General features: G+C 39.7%; 1 protein-coding gene across 5 annotated transcripts in view; it reads right to left on the bottom strand.

The window, feature by feature from the left end:
* nrg1 (neuregulin 1) overlaps positions 1-18,882 on the bottom strand; it is a 159,750-nt gene extending 140,868 nt beyond the window's left edge. For all 5 annotated transcript variants that reach the window (XM_055875439.1, XM_055875437.1, XM_055875441.1 and 2 more), the window contains exon 1: positions 18,190-18,882. In XM_055875439.1, coding sequence (XP_055731414.1) covers positions 18,190-18,778 — 589 coding nt within the window. In that variant the 5' untranslated portion in view covers positions 18,779-18,882. The remainder of the gene's footprint in view (positions 1-18,189) is intronic.
* Positions 18,883-19,669: the final 787 nt, after the last annotated feature.

The following is a 19,669-nucleotide window of genomic DNA, read 5'->3' as shown; positions in this document are numbered from 1 at the left end:
AATTGATGGCATCATGAGGTAGGAGAATTATGTCGATGTATTGAAGCAACATCTCAAGACATTGGTCAGGAAGTTAAAGCTTGGTCGCAAATGGTTCTTCCAAATGGACAATGAGCCCAAGCATACTTACAAAGTTGTGGCAAAATGGCTTAAGGACAACAAAGTCAAGGTATTGCGGTGGCCATCACAAGGCCCTGACCTCAATCCTATAGAAAATGTGTAGGTAGAACTGAAAAAGCGTGTGTGAGCAAGGAGGCCTACAAACCTGACTCAGTTACACCAGCTCTTTCAGGAGGAATGGGCAAAAATTCACCCAACTTATTATGGGAGGCTTGTGGAAGGCTAACCCAAAACGTTTGACCCAAGTTAAACAATTTAAAGGCAATGTTACCAAATACTAATTGAGTGCATGTAAACGTCTGACCCACTGGGAATGTGATGGAAGAAATAAAAGCTGAAATAAATCATTCTCTCTACTATTATTCTGACATTTCACATTCTTAAAATAAAGTGGTGATCCTAACTGACCCAAGACAGGGAATTTTTACTAGGATTAAATGTCAGGAATTGTGAAAAACTGAGTTTAATTGTATTTGTCTAAGGTGTATGTAAACTTCTGACTTCAACTGTACATTTGAAATCACTAGTCACTTTAATAATGTTGACATATTTTGCATTACTCATCTCATATGTATATACTGTATTCTATTGTACTGTATCGCAGTCTATGCCATGCTGACATTACTCGTCCAAATATTTCTATATTCTTAATTCCGTTCCTTTACTTAGATTTGTGTGTATTGAGTGTATTGTCGTGAAATTGTCAGATATTACTTGTTAGATATTACTGCACTGTCGGAGCTAGAAACACAAGCATTTCGCTACACCTGCAATAACATCTGCTAAACACGTGTATTTGACCAATAAAATGTGATTATATTGGATGGTAGTGACTGCCCATTACTGCTTATCACTTATTAACCCTCATTTATTCACATTACTTAAATTAAATATTTCAGATGTTGTGTATATTACATTAGTTTTATTTGATGACTTTATTATTTAATTCCAATCCATCATCTCATCTCTATAGAGCCGCTGTCTATGCTGTCTGACAACCTCACTATTTTAGTAGTTGTTCAAAGTTGTTCAAAGTAAGACATACTTTTATGACTGCTGAATACCAACCATTAATCACTGAGATGATGTATTTTCAGGTAGAGATACCTCACAAAGCAACAGCTGCTCTCTATATCCCCTCACGATTGTGCTTTATTGTCTCTTCTGTAGCAGGCATAAAAGAAACACAGACCGGACAAGGAGATGGATGGATTATTCATCCAAAGGATTATAGTCATTGTACTTATTTACACGTTTTGTGCGCTAAACTATGTAGAATATTGGCCTGTTGGAAACTACAACTCCCTACTACATCGCACAGTTCAGGCTGGATCTGATTTATGTCTAGAGAAATGGTGCAATGTCCGCATTGAGATCACAGAATCATTTTTTTTAAATGGATTTGAACCGATGTCAGTCAATTAGTTATTTAAAAAACAAGAAAATAAATTGCTCAGCAAAGGAGGGCTCCCTGGCGGTTAGAGTGTTGGGGCAGTAACCAGAGGCGTCATGCCCACAGGGGCACTTGCCCACTCAGAATTGTCCTGTTTAAATAAATAAAAAAGTTGTTTTTATACTACTAGCAGGGCTGTGACGTTTAAAATCACAGTGCAGTTATCACAAAACTACCAGTAAAAGGTTCTGATCACCATCATAAAAGGAAACAAATACCTCAACCAGCAGATATGTTAGCAGGACGAGATATGATAGTAGGAGGAGATATGTTAGTAGCAGAAGATGTGTTAGTAGCAGGAGATATGTTAGCAGGACGAGATATGCTAGTAGCAGGACGAGATATGTTAGTAGGAGGAGATATGTTAGTAGCAGGAAATATGTTAGTAGCAGGAGATATGTTAGTAGGACGAGATATGTTAGTAGGAGGAGATATGTTAGTAGGAGGAGATATGTTAGTAGCAGGAGATATGTTAGTAGCGGGAGATATGTTAGTAGCAGGAGATATGTTAGTAGGAGGAGATATGTTAGTAGGAGGAGATATGTTAGTAGCAGGAGATATGTTAGTAGCAGGAGATATGTTAGTAGCAGGAGATATGTTAGTAGCAAGAGATATGTTAGCAGGACGAGATATGTTAGTAGCGGGAGATATATTAGTAGGAGGAGATATGTTAGTAGGAGGAGATATGTTAGTAGCAGGAGATATGTTAGCAGGACGAGATATGTTAGTAGCGGGAGATATATTAGTAGGGGGAGATATATTAGTAGCGGGAGATATGTTAGTAGGACGAGATATGTTAGTAGCGGGAGATATGTTAGTAGCAGGAGATATGTTAGTAGGAGGAGATATGCTAGTAGCAGGAGATATGTTAGCAGGAGGAGATATGTTAGTAGGAGGAGATATGTTAGTAGGACGAGATATGTTAGTAGCAGGAGATATGTTAGTAGCAGGAGATATGTTAGCAGCAGGAGATATGTTATTAGGAGGAGATATGTTAGTAGGAGGAGATATGTTAGCAGCAGGAGATATGTTAGTAGCAGGAGATATGTTAGTAGGAGGAGATATGTTAGTAGGACGAGATATGTTAATAGCAGGAGATATGTTAGTAGGAGGAGATATGTTAGTAGGACGAGATATGTTAGTAGGAGGAGATATGTTAGTAGGAGGAGATATGTTAGTAGGAGGAGATATGTTAGTAGCAGGAGATATGTTAGCAGGACGAGATATGTTAGTAGCAGGAGATATGTTAGTAGGACGAGATATGTTAGTAGGAGGAGATATGTTAGTAGCAGGAGATATATTAGTAGCAGGAGATATGTTAGTAGGAGGAGATATGTTAGTAGCAGGAGATATGTTAGTAGCAGGAGATATGTTAGTAGCAGGAGATATGTTAGTAGCAGGAGATATGTTAGTAGGAGGAGATATGTTAGCAGGAGGAGATATGTTAGTAGCAGGAGATATGTTAGTAGCGGGAGATATGTTAGTAGGACGAGATATGTTAGTAGCGGGAGATATGTTAGTAGCAGGAGATATGTTAGTAGGAGGAGATATGTTAGTAGGAGGAGATATGTTAGTAGGAGGAGATATGTTAGCAGGACGAGATATGTTAGTAGGAGGAGATATGTTAGTAGCAGGAGATATGTTAGTAGGAGGAGATATGTTAGTAGCAGGAGATAGTTAGTAGGAGGAGATATGTTAGTAGCAGGAGATATGTTAGTAGGACGAGATATGTTAGTAGCAGGAGATATGTTAGTAGGAGGAGATATGTTAGTAGGAGGAGATATGTTAGTAGCAGGAGATATGTTAGCAGTAGGAGATATGTTAGTAGGACAAGATATGCATCTTTACAATTATTTTCCACGGATATAAAGCGCTCCGCACCCTATCCTCGTTAACAGTTGAAAGAAATGGCACGTGGTGAGACAGGGAAGCAACCTGTATGGTAATACTTTGAGAAGTTAAATGAGAAGGTTGTGAAATGCAAACTTTGTGAGGTGGAATTGATCCATAGTGGCAGTACAGGTTAGAGGTTGACCGATTATGATTTTTCAGCGCCGATACCGATACCGATTATTTGAGGACAAAAAAAGCCGCTACCGATTAATCGGCCGATTTATAAAAATAAATGTATATATATATATATATATATATATATATATATATATATATATATACATTTATTTTTATAAATCTTATAAAAAAGCCGCTACCGATTAATCGGCCGATTTATAAAATTAAATGTATATATATATATATATATATATATATATATATATATATATATATATATACATTTATTTTTATAAATCGGCCGATTAATCGGTAGCGGCTTTTTTTGTCCTCAAATAATCGGTATCGGTATCGGCGCTGAAAAATCATAATCACACACATTTTTGTAATATTGACAATTGCAACAATACTGAATGAATGAACTTTTATTTTAACTTAATATAATACATAAATACACACACACACACACACAGCTCTGAAGTGACAATGATACTGAAGAGTCTGCTTAGGAGACAAATACTCTCAACTGTTTGAATAAAAATTGAGTTTAAGTTACCTGTGATGAATGTTGAAAACAAAAACTGTCATTTCTATATGCAGGAAATCCTATTTTAACAATGGGCATGGTAAGAATTGACGACCAAAGTGCGAGTCATAATTCCCATGACACCTTCTAGCAAAATCTGAAAAGCGGTTCCTTCATTTATTCCATAGGATATTTTTAGATTCACTTAAAATAAGGTCTGTGTTTCGTGTAGGCTTACACCACCTTGCCAATTTTATAACTGTGTAGATATCCATAGGACAAGGTAACTCTGATCAATATTGGCTAAATATAAGCGAAGATCATTTTTTTTTGTAGAGTGGATTTATGAAAATATGTTGACAAACGTTACCTTATCCTAGTGAGATTTACACGGGTATCAAAACGTCGAGGCGGTTTAAGCCTGCACGAAACACAGACCTTATTTGAAGTAGATCAAGACATTCTCTATGGAAGACATGAATGGTAAAATAACGAAGGAACCCCTTTCAAGTTCAGCCGCAAGTTATTACAGGAATTATAACGCGTCGACTATTTCTCTCTAAACCATATACCTTTGACTAATCCGGAAACTATCACCTCGAAAACAAAACGTTTATTCCGTTCCGTATTTTATCTAACGGGTGGCATCCATGAGTCTAAATATTCCTGTTACATTGCACAACCTTCAATGTTATGTCATAATTACGTACAATTCTGGCAAATTAGTTCGCAAAGTGCCAGGCGGCCCAAACTGTTGCATATATCCTGACTCTGCGTGCAATGAACGCAAGAGAAATGACACAATTTCACCTGGTTAATATTGCCTGCTAACCTGGATTTATTTTAGCTAAATATGCAGGTTTAAAAATATATATATTTGTGTATTGATTTTAACCTGTCTAAGACTGGGTGCCGCTAGCGGCACCCCCCCCCCCCCCACCCCCACTGAAAAGGCAGAGCCGCGAAATTCTAAAAAAAAATTGTTTTTAAATATTTAACTTTCACACATTAAAGTCCAATACAGCTAATGAAAGACACAGATCTTGTGAATCCAGCCAACATGTCCGATTTTTAAAATGTTTTACAGGGAAGACACAATATGTAAAGATGTAAATCTATTAGCTAAACACATTAGCATAATCCACCATCTTTTCTTTGTCCACCAACACCAGTAGCTATCACCAATTCGGCTAAACTAAGATATTGATAGCCACTAACCAAGAAAAAAGCTCATCAGATGACAGTCTGATAACATATTTATGGTATAGGATAGGTTTTGTTAGAAAAATGTGCATATTTCAGGTAGATGTCATAGTTTACAATTGCACCCACCGTCACAAATGGACTAGAATAAATACAATGAGCAACGTGTTTACCTAACTACTAATCATCAAACATTTCGTAAAAATACACAGCATACACTAATCGAAAGACACAGATCCTGTGAATACAGACAATATTTCAGATTTTCTAAGTGTCTTACAGCGAAAACACAATAAATCGTTATATTAGCATAGCACATGTGCAAACATTACACCAGCATTGATTCTAGCCAAAGAGAGCGATAACGTAAACATCGCCAAAATATATTAATTTTTTCACTAACCTTCTCAGAATTCTTCAGATGACACTCCTGTAACATCACATTACAACATACATATACAGTTTGTTCGAAAATGTGCATATTTAGCCACCAAAATCATGGTTAGACAATGAGAAAAGTAGCCCAGCTGGTCAGAAAATATCCTGCGCCATATTAGACAGTGATCTAGTCGTATACATAAATACTCATAAACGTGACTAAAAAATATAGGGTGGACAGCGATTGATAGACAATTTAATTCTTAATACAATCGCGGAATTACATTTTTTAAATTATCCTTACTTTTCAATACAGTTTGCGCCAAGCGAAGCTACGTCAAACAAGATAGCGTCCTAAGCCATTAACATTTTTCGACAGAAACACGATTTATCATAATAAATTGTTCCTACTTTGAGCTGTTCTTCCATCAGAATCTTGGTCAAAGAATCCTTTCTTGGGTCTAATCGTCTTTTGGTCGAAAGCTGTCCTCTTGCCATGTAGAATGCCCATTGCGTTCGGCATGAACTGGAAGCGTGCCCAGAGATTCACAGTGTCTCAGAAATAAATGTCCCAAAATCGCACTAAACGGGTATAAATTGCTATAAAACGGTTTAAATTAACTACCTTATGATGTTTTTAACTCCTATAACGAGTAGAAACATGACCTGAGAAATATTACTGGCTCCACTAATGCTTGGAAAAAGAACGGGTCGGTGCCCACCGTGCGTCCGACGCAGCAGGAAAGGAGTGCCTACCTACACGTGTTTTTCATTTATAGTGGCTGTGATTGCGCAATCCACACCATTCAAATCGTCATCACGTAAAGGCATCCAGGGGAAGACGTAAGCAGTGTCCGTATACTCATAGCAATAACAGTGGCCTTTAAACTGACTCCAGAACAGGGGCCAAAATGTGTGAAATCTGACTCCATGTCAGGGAAATTGCTGTAGAATGAGTTCTGTTCCACTCAGAGACAAAATTTCAACGGCTATAGAAACTATAGACTGTTTTCTATCCAATAATAATAATAATATGCATATTGTACGATCAAGAATTTTGTAGGAAGCCGTTTCAAAAATTACACGATTTCCATAAATAGTGACAACAGCACCCCCTAGCCTCAACAGGTTTTAAGAAAGGCATTGATGTTTATGGTTAAGTACACATTGGAGCAATGACATTCATTGATTGATTGTTTTTTATAAGATAAGTTTAATGCTAGCTAGCAATTTACCTTAGCTTACTGCATTCGCGGCACAGGCAGGCTCCTCGTGGAGTGCAGTGTAATCAGTGTTAGAGAATTGGACTAGTTAACTGTAAGGTTGCAAGATTGGATCCCCCGAGCTGACACGGTAAAAAATCTGTCATTCTGCCCCGTTCCTAGGCCGTCATTGAAAATAAGAATGTGTTCTTAACTGACTTGCCTAGTTAAATAAAGATGTTAAAAAAATAAAAAATAATTCAGCAAATTGGCGCCCAAAAATACCGATTTCCGATTGTTATGAAAACTTGAAAACGTCCCTGATGAATCGGAATGGCTGATTAATCGGTTGACCTCTAGTACAGGTGCAATGCTGAAAGAGAGGCACCATGAAACCCAACCCGTTGCTGGCAGCAGTGAGATAAAGGACAGAGTGAAAATCACAGCGCTGATTACAGAAATGATTGCAGTTGATGTGTAGCCATTGTCAATGGTAGAGGACTTAAGGCTTCAATGCTGCCCTAATGGCATGACTAGAACCAGACTACAAGATAGCATGTTGAAAAAACATGACGGATGGAGAAATTGATTGTTCTGCAAGTAGGCCTACAAAGCGCCAGCTCTCAAACACCATACGTGACGCAACAGGTTGTTGGACGTCTATGAATACGCTGTCATGCGTCACTGCAACGACCCATCACATTGATGAGAAATGGGACATGAAGTCCCATGTACTACTGACAACTGAAAAAATGGAGGAAATGCACACAGCAGATAAACTAAAACGTCATTAACTACCATCGTTGCTGAGTGGGTAAGGTAAGCACCGTCTGGTAGAGTTTCCACTAGTTACCACAGACATAAAGACAAAATTGTCTATATTGTAAAAATGACTGAAAACAAAAATGTGCTTTTAAGGTCTTCATTTAATTTAGGGTTAGGCATTGTGGTTATGTTTAAAATAGAATTTTAAAAAGATAAATTGTAGAAATAGACTGGGTTTATGACTTTGTGGCTGTGGTAACTGGTGACAACCATTCAGCGGTCATACGCAGACCATATATGAATTGTGAATTCACGTCATTTTATGATTTTTTCTTATCATTTCAACGATAAACAAAAAATGCATTTTAAATGTTAAGAAAATGTTCACATTTGTCACATCCCTAACTACTAGCCACATAGTAATTGTATGAAGTTGGCTTTAGCTAGCCCAGATAGGTTCTCAATCTGCCAACCTCATAACTAGCTACCAAGAAGAATCGCTCAAATTAGAGTAGCTAGCTTGTCTAACTATCTTAGCTGGTATGCTTGCTGGCAAGGTTGGTAGACTTTAGAAAAGGAAGCGATAACTAAATGTACTGAATAAGACTCACATTCCTTTCAATCTTTTACCCAGATTTTAGCAGAGATGCATAGTAAGAAACTCCAGTCAGGAGGATACCTACAGCTCAAGCGATATGCTTAGATTTGCAGACAAATAAACATGTTTTTAAAAATATATATAATTCATTATAATGATTATGCCTCCAGATTGCAGGAAAAAGCTGTTTCAAGCATGTGAAAAATTCAAAATTCTCCAATTTACAGACAGGGGACCTAGCCCTCCACCCCGTAGCCATCAACACATACTTTGTTCCCCCTCAGATGTTTGGGTGCATGACGTCCCTGCCAGTAACTGAAAGGTTGCTACTTTGAATCCCGGAGCCGACAAGGTAAAAAATCGGTTGATGTGCCCTTGAGAAAGGCACTTAACCCTAATTGCTACAGGGTCGCCGTTAATAATGGCTGACCCTGATCGTGACCCCAGTTTCCGAGGCTGTCTCAGGGGGAGTTGGGATATGCAACAACAACAACAAAAAATATTGTATAATACCACACTTGTACATGTGTGAAATAGGACAAATATAAGCACCCACCAAATGATTAGAATATATATCTTTACACAGCATTTCACAAAACAAATATTAAACAATATACGATAAATGTGAAAATATAATACTTATGCCTGGTATGAATTGGTACGTTGTGGAAAAGTATTATGAAAACATTTGGGGGAAAAAAACGGATAAAGGCACATTCAGAAAGGGCCCATCTGAAACAATGGAGAATGGGATTAAATATTCTTCATCCCAAAGTGCATTTGTTAATGTGATTTCAGCATGATAAAAGACTGCATGTTTGTCTTTGTAAGCCCCAGACATGTAAACATTACATAACGGGGCAAAGAGAATCTCATCAAGGGATAAAAATAGTTTTGTGCCTGTTATATAATACCAACTATCAACCCAGAATGTGTTATGAGCCCATGGTTTCCATTTACTGTATGGTGTATTGTTGAAACTAATGACCATAGACACAGTTCAATTTGGTCTTAATTGGCAAATGATAAACCTTGTTTATTGGCACTACTGAAACCTTATATTGCCATCTTGGGCTGTCTGCCGCGGAAAGATGACAGTACAGTACCTTATCCAAGTCAAAGTAAAAGCTTCAGGATTGTACTAACAAAGGAGCAGCCTCTCGGCGTTGTTCTGGATCAATGCTCTTGTTGTAATGAAAACCAGCAACAACGAGACAAACATTTGTGTATTCTGAGGGGTCGTGAGATCCCTGTAAATTGAGCATGCCAGCTAATGAAGACGTAGATTACCACCTCGTTGACCTTTCACGGTGAGTGAAAGAGAGACTAATACACGTTTTTCTGGCTTAACCTTCATGAGGCAAAGTAGTGGCCTGTCATACACTAAATATGAGGCTTCCACATCAGGGAACATCTGGATCCCTGTTAGCAGTCAATGTTCAATGTGATGACAACTACTTCCTGGGGTCATATTCAATTGTGTCTCTCTCTCTCTATATATATAAATATATATGGCTCTTTAACTACCTTGCAATGCATCGTGTGCAATGTGTCATAAAGAATACTAAAGCAGTTAGTTGCATGTTATGAAAAATGTAAAAAAAAAACATATTGGCAATGGTTTATGCTGGAGACTGATTCATACCAACAGAAAACAAAGTCAGATGTATTGTCAACTAATCTCATTATGAAAGCATTCTCTAAATAGGCACCAACATTTTCTCAGAATCAGCAGAAATCCACAGTTCACCGTGTACTGGGCATTATCCTCAAATTGGATTTGATTAATTAATTCTCGATCTACTGCGATGTCTGAAATTGAGCATTTGATTAGAAAAACAGTATTTTGTGGCTCACAAAATAGAGTCGATAATCCCACATTATTCAGAGTGCTTTCTCTCATGCACATATTTCTTTTAAAATCCTATTCTCACATTCCCATTGGCATCAAGGACAACTAACTACAGTACAGTAGCTGTAACCTATTCCTAGAAAGTCCATAAGCGCTTAGTCATTTATCAATTGACAACACTTTTGTAGGATGTAACTATTACTGCAAGATTTCATTGGGATTCAACAGTCAAATGTGGGACAAATTGTGAGCCATTCTGTGTAAATGTGGAATTATGGGATAATCTGTCCCAGAACATGGGGGGATTATAACTATATCTCAGTCTAACCTGTCAATGATATAGGACCTCTCAGTCCAACTGCTTACTTCCCTAACCTCAAAATAGGCCAGAGTGATTTATGATGATCTCTGGGTTGGATCTTAGAGACTTCTTTTTGATTCTGTCAGCTCATATTTGGGAGTTCATGTGACAAAACATGAGCAATCAGTCATAGATGTGCAGGGCATGACTCTCTATGTTAGGCTTTGAGAATAAGACATTCCTTTTGTCTTAAGTTTCTACTCAAGTTTTGTCTTAATAATAATTCTGTAACCTACCAGTGTGTCAATAAAATAACATAATAAGAAAATCCCTATACGAATGTGTCAGTTGAAGCTAGAGATATCTGCACGGGCTGTGTTTAAATCCACAGCATCCTCCGATGTCGGTCTTCCGCATCTGCGCTGGAAGGTGGCCGAGCTACGGTGATGTTTGTCTGACCATTAAACAACCCAGAAAATATGTCTTCTCACAAAAACGAACCGTTTGGGCTACAAACTAATACCCCACTATGGAAAGTGGAGATTCTCACAACACGATGGCGTTCTGTTTTGCTCTATGACCCCCACCAGTGTCACGGGACTCGTCTGAAGGTAACCGGTGCCGGTTTATAAAAATGAATGGAAGTATGGAGGTAGTTTTGTGCCTACCCCAAAAAAGGGGTTAAATATGTGTCCTAAAAACAAAAATAATTCTTTAGCTTTCTTATTTCTCCTAGATATAGGAAAGACACTTCAAAACCTTATTCCTTATGATTTATTTTTTGACTATGTGTTTTGCCATTTATGAATATGTTATTCAATGCCTTTCTATGGGCTATAGGAGTAAAGGCCAAATTTGATATTTGATCAAATACATTTTTTATATATTTTTTCATACCTACAGGGGCCCTAAAATTCTAACTCAAATAGCTATGTGATCCATGGTATGGCCATCTTTAAACAATTCTATATGATAGTTTAGTAACAAGGCTTAGACTTTTAGAGGTTTTTAAGGGTGTTTTCACACTTGGTCCCTTTCAGCCAATTTTTGGGAACTCAGTTCAGTTCGCTTATTTTTTTGTGCAGTGTGAACAATCCAAAGGGAACTCATACCCCTCAAAAAAGCCCCTGAAGCGATCCGAACTGAGACCATCTCGAGAGGTTGTCTGAGTTCGGTTTGCTTGAATTCTGCGGTTCCCTTTTTTAGGGCAATGTGAAAACAAAGCTCCCCAGGTTCACTAGTCATTATTCCCACACACTCTAGATTACTGCAACACTGTTTCCCCTGTAATAACCCCTCACTCTAGATTACTGCAACACTGTTTCCCCTGCCATAACCCCTCACTCTAGATTACTGCAACACTGTTTCCCCTGCCATAACCCCTCACTCTAGATTACTGCAACACTGTTTCCCCTGCCATAACCCCTCACTCTAGATTACTGCAACACTGTTTCCCCTGCCATAACCCCTCACTCTAGATTACTGCAACACTGTTTCCCCTGTAATAACCCCTCACTCTAGATTACTGCAACACGGTTTCCCCTGCCATAACCCCTCACTCTAGATTACTGCAACACTGTTTCCCCTGCCATAACCCCTCACTCTAGATTACTGCAACACTGTTTCCCCTGTAATAACCCCTCACTCTAGATTACTGCAACACGGTTTCCCCTGCCATAACCCCTCACTCTAGATTACTGCAACACTGTTTCCCCTGTAATAACCCCTCACTCTAGATTACTGCAACACTGTTTCCCCTGCCATAACCCCTCACTCTAGATTACTGCAACACGGTTTCCCCTGCCATAACCCCTCACTCTAGATTACTGCAACACTGTTTCCCCTGCCATAACCCCTCACTCTAGATTACTGCAACACTGTTTCCCCTGCCATAACCCCTCACTCTAGATTACTGCAACACTGTTTCCCCTGCCATAACCCCTCACTCTAGATTACTGCAACACTGTTTCCCCTGCCATAACCCCTCACTCTAGATTACTGCAACACTGTTTCCCCTGCCATAACCCCTCACTCTAGATTACTGCAACACTGTTTCCCCTGCCATAACCCCTCACTCTAGATTACTGCAACACGGTTTCCCCTGCCATAACCCCTCACTCTAGATTACTGCAACACTGTTTCCCCTGCCATAACCCCTCACTCTAGATTACTGCAACACTGTTTCCCCTGCCATAACCCCTCACTCTAGATTACTGCAATACTGTTTCCCCTGCCATAACCCCTCACTCTAGATTACTGCAACACTGTTTCCCCTGTAATAACCCCTCACTCTAGATTACTGCAACACTGTTTCCCCTGCCATAACCCCTCACTCTAGATTACTGCAATACTGTTTCCCCTGCCATAACCCCTCACTCTAGATTACTGCAACACGGTTTCCCCTGCCATAACCCCTCACTCTAGATTACTGCAATACTGTTTCCCCTGCCATAACCCCTCACTCTAGATTACTGCAACACTGTTTCCCCTGCCATAACCCCTCACTCTAGATTACTGCAACACTGTTTCCCCTGTAATAACCCCTCACTCTAGATTACTGCAACACTGTTTCCCCTGCCATAACCCCTCACTCTAGATTACTGCAACACTGTTTCCCCTGTAATAACCCCTCACTCTAGATTACTGCAACACGGTTTCCCCTGCCATAACCCCTCACTCTAGATTACTGCAACACTGTTTCCCCTGTAATAACCCCTCACTCTAGATTACTGCAACACGGTTTCCCCTGCCATAACCCCTCACTCTAGATTACTGCAACACTGTTTCCCCTGTAATAACCCCTCACTCTAGATTACTGCAACACGGTTTCCCCTGCCATAACCCCTCACTCTAGATTACTGCAACACTGTTTCCCCTGTAATAACCCCTCACTCTAGATTACTGCAACACGGTTTCCCCTGCCATAACCCCTCACTCTAGATTACTGCAACACTGTTTCCCCTGCCATAACCCCTCACTCTAGATTACTGCAACACTGTTTCCCCTGTAATAACCCCTCACTCTAGATTACTGCAACACTGTTTCCCCTGTAATAACCCCTCACTCTAGATTACTGCAACACTGTTTCCCCTGTAATAACCCCTCACTCACATTGGTGGCATGAAATAGATAAGATGATATGTAGGGGCATTTGATTTCTCTTGTAAAAAGTTTCTTAAAAGGAAGCAGACGGAACAAAACGGGAAGGACCCTACCTGATTTTGTCCAATAGAAACTCTTGTTTTAGTTGACTGTTTGACTAATGATTACACCTCAGGTTCGTGGACAAAATGTGTGCAGTTTTCTTTATACTGATTAGAGATTGTCAAGAACGCACAGAAAGAAAAAATATATTTGTGGAGTTTTTAGTTCCGATTATTTGTTTGCAATATGTGATCTATAGGCTAAGAGAGCTACGAGAGAGGGTTTGAATAGTGTGAGAAGACAACAGCATATTAGGTGATAATCACAACACAGGGTACAGCATATGTTCTAGCTCTTAAAGGGCCAGTAGCCTACATTTGATGTACAATTTTCAATTACAGCATTATTTAATCTGCAATTATTCTTCTGCTATTTATTATGTTACTAATAATAATGTTAATAGTATCTTCTGATTACAATTATTATGCCTCATATTTTAACTAAATGCAATATATTAGCTATTAAAATGTAAGAGGACTGAGATTTTGCTTTAAAAAGAGGACTGAGATCAGTTATTTTAAAGAGGACTCTATGAGAAAACCCCCTGAGTTGTACTCACAGTTCTGCGTGTTGTTGCCACTAGTACAGTGTTCGGTTAAAAAAACACAACAACTAAGTTATCTTTCTCCCTCTCTCTCTCTTGTAAAGCCTTGCTACAGTTTCCCTAAACAGAATGTCTAGTATGTTGTTTTATTTTATTTCCTGATTATGTGACAACTAGCCTAGATTCTTAGGGGAATCAAACTTGCAGAAGCCTTTAATTATACACTTCAATAGTCCACAATGTATTTTCTGTATAAACACTGGATTTACAATTACTTTGTGGGTCAGTAATATTATTTACCAAAACAGAACAATACAATAATTGTTTCAGCATTGCTTCGACTATCTAATAATCCCCCCAAAATCAACCGTTGTATCACAACACTAGCCTAGCTCTAGATGCCTGTAGTGTTTCATATAATGCAGCATTGATTGTGCACCTCGAACAATGTCCTCCACACTCTGGTAATGATTTTCTTCCATCTGTGAAGTAGTAAGTCACATGACTCAACAAAGTACATGTTCTATCACACAGGAGGATGGTGGCTCGTAATAATGGCTGGAGCGGAATAGGTGGAATGGTATCAAATACATCTAACACATGGTTTCCGTGTGTTTGATGCCATTCCATTTGCTTCGTTCCGTCCGTTATTATGAACCGTCCTCCCCTCAGCAGCCTCCTGTGTTCTAGCGTCCTTTCAGAAGACTCTTATTTCGTTCAGGCACCACAGATAAATTGCAAATCATTGTCCCCATTATCAAGCAAATGAGCTGGAACTGTCCGCTGTCGGAAAGATCCAAATTTGTCATTCCCGAGGGAGGCGTGGCTTTCTGCAATCAATCAGTCCTGGAAACATTGTTTTAAGAGTAGAAACATCACATGATTGGGTCTAAATAGTCAATTTACGAGAATTTACCAAGAGCCTGCAAAGCGTAAACTGTTCCCTCCCTGAAAGGGGACTCATACAACTGCCTTTACAATAACGTTAGTGCAGTGTGGTTGCACAGTCTGAAAGCATTGTTCTTCGCACTGAGCCAGTTACTGTCTCTTGAGATGGGTAAACAGAGTTATCACAACAGGAATGCAGGTATTGTTTATTTCGACTCCGACGCCCTTTTTCCCCCCAACTAAACACAATCCCCACTAAAACAGAGGCAGCAACAGACAATGAACACAGTGAGGTTATCCTCTAGGCCTGTGAGCTGAAGCTAAACACATTACATTCAGTCTCTGTCACATAGCCGGTTTTGAATCAGGAAACCAATACTTGATCCTGTTCCATCATCTACATCCAGAATGACATTTAGTAATATGTGCTTCCGTGTAAACTGCCTTCATTATCCCAGCAACCTCTGCTTAGCAATCACTTCAGTAGCTACATTGTATTAATGTACTGTGATCTGACTATGCATTTGAATGGTACATATATGTTTATTTGAACCTTTATTTAACTACGCAAGTCAGTTAAGAACAAATTCTTATTTATAATGAGACCTACACCGGCCAAACAGAGACAATGCAGGGCCAATTGTGCGCCGCCCTATGGGACTGCCAATCACAGCCGGTTGTGATACAGCCTGGATTTAAACCAGGGTGTCTGTAGTGACACCTCAAGCACTGAGATGCAGTGCTTAGACCGCTGCACCACTCGGCAGCATTTGCATATCACATGCATTCTCTGAAAATGTGGTCAAAAGCAATGAACAAAGTGTGGACGTCTATTGAGAAATGGAGTAGTACGTTTCACATACAGCACTTCAAGGTATTTTATAGAAACCTTCTCTACTTTGATCCTTGTTTTGCTTCAGGACTTGGAACACATGGTCTTTTCATGACAAACTGTGTTTCGCCACCTGAAACCCTTTTTACTACTGTGAGCCACTGCTGTCCCTTCTGTCCAGGGTGGATCCATCCTCACATCATCAGAGTAGCACCTGTCCTCGGGCTGGGGAGGAAATTGACATTTGTCCCTTTAGTTCTTCCACGGAACTCTGAGCGTGAACATAGCACCATGGACTATACAGGGCTATACAGAAACCACTCTATCACTCATTCACTGAATCTACTCTTAGCATAGCATAGGTGTTCTGAAGGGTTGTCATGTTTGTCATGTTTATCAATCACTAACAGACAAAGAATCTGTACTCATCATTCTGTACCAGTAGTTCCACGAAAGGGACGATCTAGGCTACAGTGCACTGTACTCACAGTACATTGTTGGGTCTCCATGGAGAACAAATGGAATCGGGACTTGGAAAGGAATGTATAAGACATATTTGAGCAATTGTACTAAGTCTAGTTGAGAGGAAAACAAAACCAAACATTGAGCTCATGAACAACCCAAAGCTCCTTACAAGAATTATGTATGTGCCCATAGTACATGAACCAATAGCCTACTTGGAAATTAAGGATTTGATGTGGCTGCAAAAACTGATGCCAAATCCAACAAGAGAATGGCAACCTTATCTAACATAGCCTATATGATATAACCGAGTCTATGTTATTTAATTCATTTTTTCCACTTCTAATCGATACTATTGAAATTGTGCACTATAATTGTCATTTCCCACCCACACACAGTCAAGCAGTGTGTAGACACCGCAGAATACAGACATGATATTCTCTCTCATTAGTGTTTTGTCACAGAGGAGTGCCACTGGGATGTGTACAAGGACCTCCCTCATTCCAAAATGACAAAAGCATTCCCCTTTATAGATCTTGGGCATTTTACGGCCACTGGGTGAATTTGCATCCCAAACGACTGTCACTGTTCATGAACAGTGAGTGCACTTTATGCCCTGGGGATTTGGGTAATGGTACTCATTGTGAACCTGATAACATTAGTGCACCCCCCCCCACCCCCCCCTGGGTAATTATGCTGTCAACCAAAATGGATTATAAAGTCTGTCGACTCCTGAATGTTTGTATTTCCTCTGTGGCATGTAAAATAAATGCACCAGTGTACAGACAATATGAGATGTACTAGGTGTGGTTGAATGTGATTAAAGAGTAAGAGATTATCTTCAACATATGCTTATAACACAGCTGTATCACCTTATCGGAAAAGAGAATTGATGTAAGAGAAAATGTTGTGAGAGCATGAACTCTTACCCCCTGAATACCAGTTAACTGGATGGGATAACTATCAAAAAAAAAATGTAGACAGAATTTGGCCAGACTAACATTTTCGAATGACATAAGCTAGATTTCCATCCTCAATAAACTTTTATCACAAAACAGATGTTTGCTGCTAAATGGCCCATGTAGCCGACCTTTCCCCTGGGCAAAACAATTAACAAAATGCAATGTGATGAAGTTGAATCAACATAGAACACTGATTGGATTTGCAAAAAGTCAAGAACATAAGAAGAAAAAATAATAATAATTCACCCAACTTTTAACCAAAATTCTATGACAGGCTGACATTTTTGGTTTATTTCACCTTGAAGTCACGTTAGTTTGTACCAAATGTAAATGAATGAAAACTAGACGTCAACTGAACCCCCCCCCCCCCCCCCCCCCCTTACCACCACCACGGTTTAGTAACGGAAGTTGGAATTCCCAGTCAATGAACATTCAGCACCACCGCGTGTAGAGAGCTCCCGAGGTATGGCGACATTGACACATCTGGGTGAGCCCGCCCGGTAACACCGCTCTCTCACCTTATGGCTTGTCATCTCATGACGCCCATTTAGCCTACATGCCTAATCATGCATGCCCTTAGTGACCAAAGACATTTTGGATATGACAATATGACATTGTTTGGCTACGTTCCAATATTTAACTTTATCCAGAGCTCACTTCAGCTGCCCCAAGTCGCCTTGAGTGAAATGTATGGACACAATTGGTCTGTCAATGTCATGCTTTAAAGTTGTAAAATTGACCTAAATTATAATTTATGGGGGTTTGGCCTTGCATCACAGGGTCACGCTCCCTCTCTGAACACACATTTTTAAATTACATTTTGTCAGATTATGGACCAGCAGAAAGTTACATGTTATTATCAGAGAGTGGGCTATCACCCTGCACTTACCACATTCTTGGCAGAGCACTTTGCTGACATCCTTTCGGACAGCTCGCCGCGTCTCGACAGGTGGGAAAACGGCGTGGAACACCGAGGTGTCATTCGTGGGTTCCATGAAGAACATGTATCTTGTGTCTTTAGTCAACGTCAAACAGTTATCACCCCGGTTCCAAACAATAGAAACAACAGAATCCTTCTCGAGGCCCCCCGCTTTTACTTCCCATACTTGATGGACCCTTATCCTAACCTGGTATGGTTCCGACTCTGACGTCCTGTTTGGCACCGACTCTGACGACAAATCAATTTCTCCTTTCATTCTCTGGACCGCGCTCTCATTCCGTATACCACCAGCTCTTTGATTGAGTAGCTTTTCCCGCTCTCGTCGGTTGATATCTCTCTTGCGCCCGTCTTCTTGAAGCTTTCCCTCAAACACAACTCTCGACCGGTGCACCAACTCCTGCAGCGGAGCCACGGGAGAGAGGTTATTACAAGTCAGCCCACAGAGCCCTCCATGCGGAGAGATGGAAAAGGACACAAAAATCCCACAAACAACCGAAATAGTGAATGAACTCTGTCCCGTCGCAAGGTATGTCCTCATTGCTGCGGAGGTAAGTGGGACTTAAAAGGCTGAATCAGGCGCGCAGGTAAGAAAGGAACATTTGACTAAGCTCTGATGGTGAAAGCAAGTGTGATCCGTCTGAAGCCCGCAGTTGCTGCTACAGTAAACTACAAGATGAGAGGGGCGGAGTTGGTAATGGGAAAGGCTCTCACTGTGCCATGTGTGTGAGAGGATTTCCTCTCTTGACACCAATTTCTGCTGTTTGTGCATTAGGCATGCAAGATTTGCACCAAATTAAATGTAGAAGATAAAAATCCTGAGGTTGTGACTGTTTGTCTTTATTGGAAGTTGATGTGCTTGATTTGATTTTGATTGATATTGCATTCTTAAATTAGATTGATTTTTGCAAGCTTATTTTTCTTAGTCTGCATTGTTATCATGAATCATGAACACAAAATGTGAGATAAATAGGCTACAATCAATTTAAAGCACTTCAGACTATGAGGAATAAACCTATTACATTCAAGCCTTTTTGTAACATAATCACAACTGAGAGTGACTTATGGGTTGTTTTACTGTGAAACAGCAAGATATGAATTCCCATTAGAGCAACAACACAATGGCTACATAAAAACAATTTATTTGGATGAAACCCAATAGTCTGATCCTGGATTACTTGGTGTGAACCCAGGACTGGTCAGTAGCTTATCCAAACTGAGAATCTTGTGGAGAACATTTGCCAACAACGGATTCAAAGTCATTAGCCCCCAATTTACTTACAGTTTCCCTGCTCATATAACAGTCGCACAGCAAGACAGATTTGTGTTCTAACCATGAGGCTTATTTCATTCAGTGATAACAATTGCAGGCAACAGATTTGCTACACAATATTGTGACTCTCACTGGCAAAGTTAATCACCACCTCCTAAA

This window comes from Salvelinus fontinalis, chromosome 21 (genome assembly GCF_029448725.1).
Source record: "Salvelinus fontinalis isolate EN_2023a chromosome 21, ASM2944872v1, whole genome shotgun sequence".
NCBI classification, from domain to species: domain Eukaryota; kingdom Metazoa; phylum Chordata; class Actinopteri; order Salmoniformes; family Salmonidae; genus Salvelinus; species Salvelinus fontinalis.
Note: the sequence above shows the minus strand (reverse complement) of the source record. Positions and strands in the feature narration are given on the sequence as shown.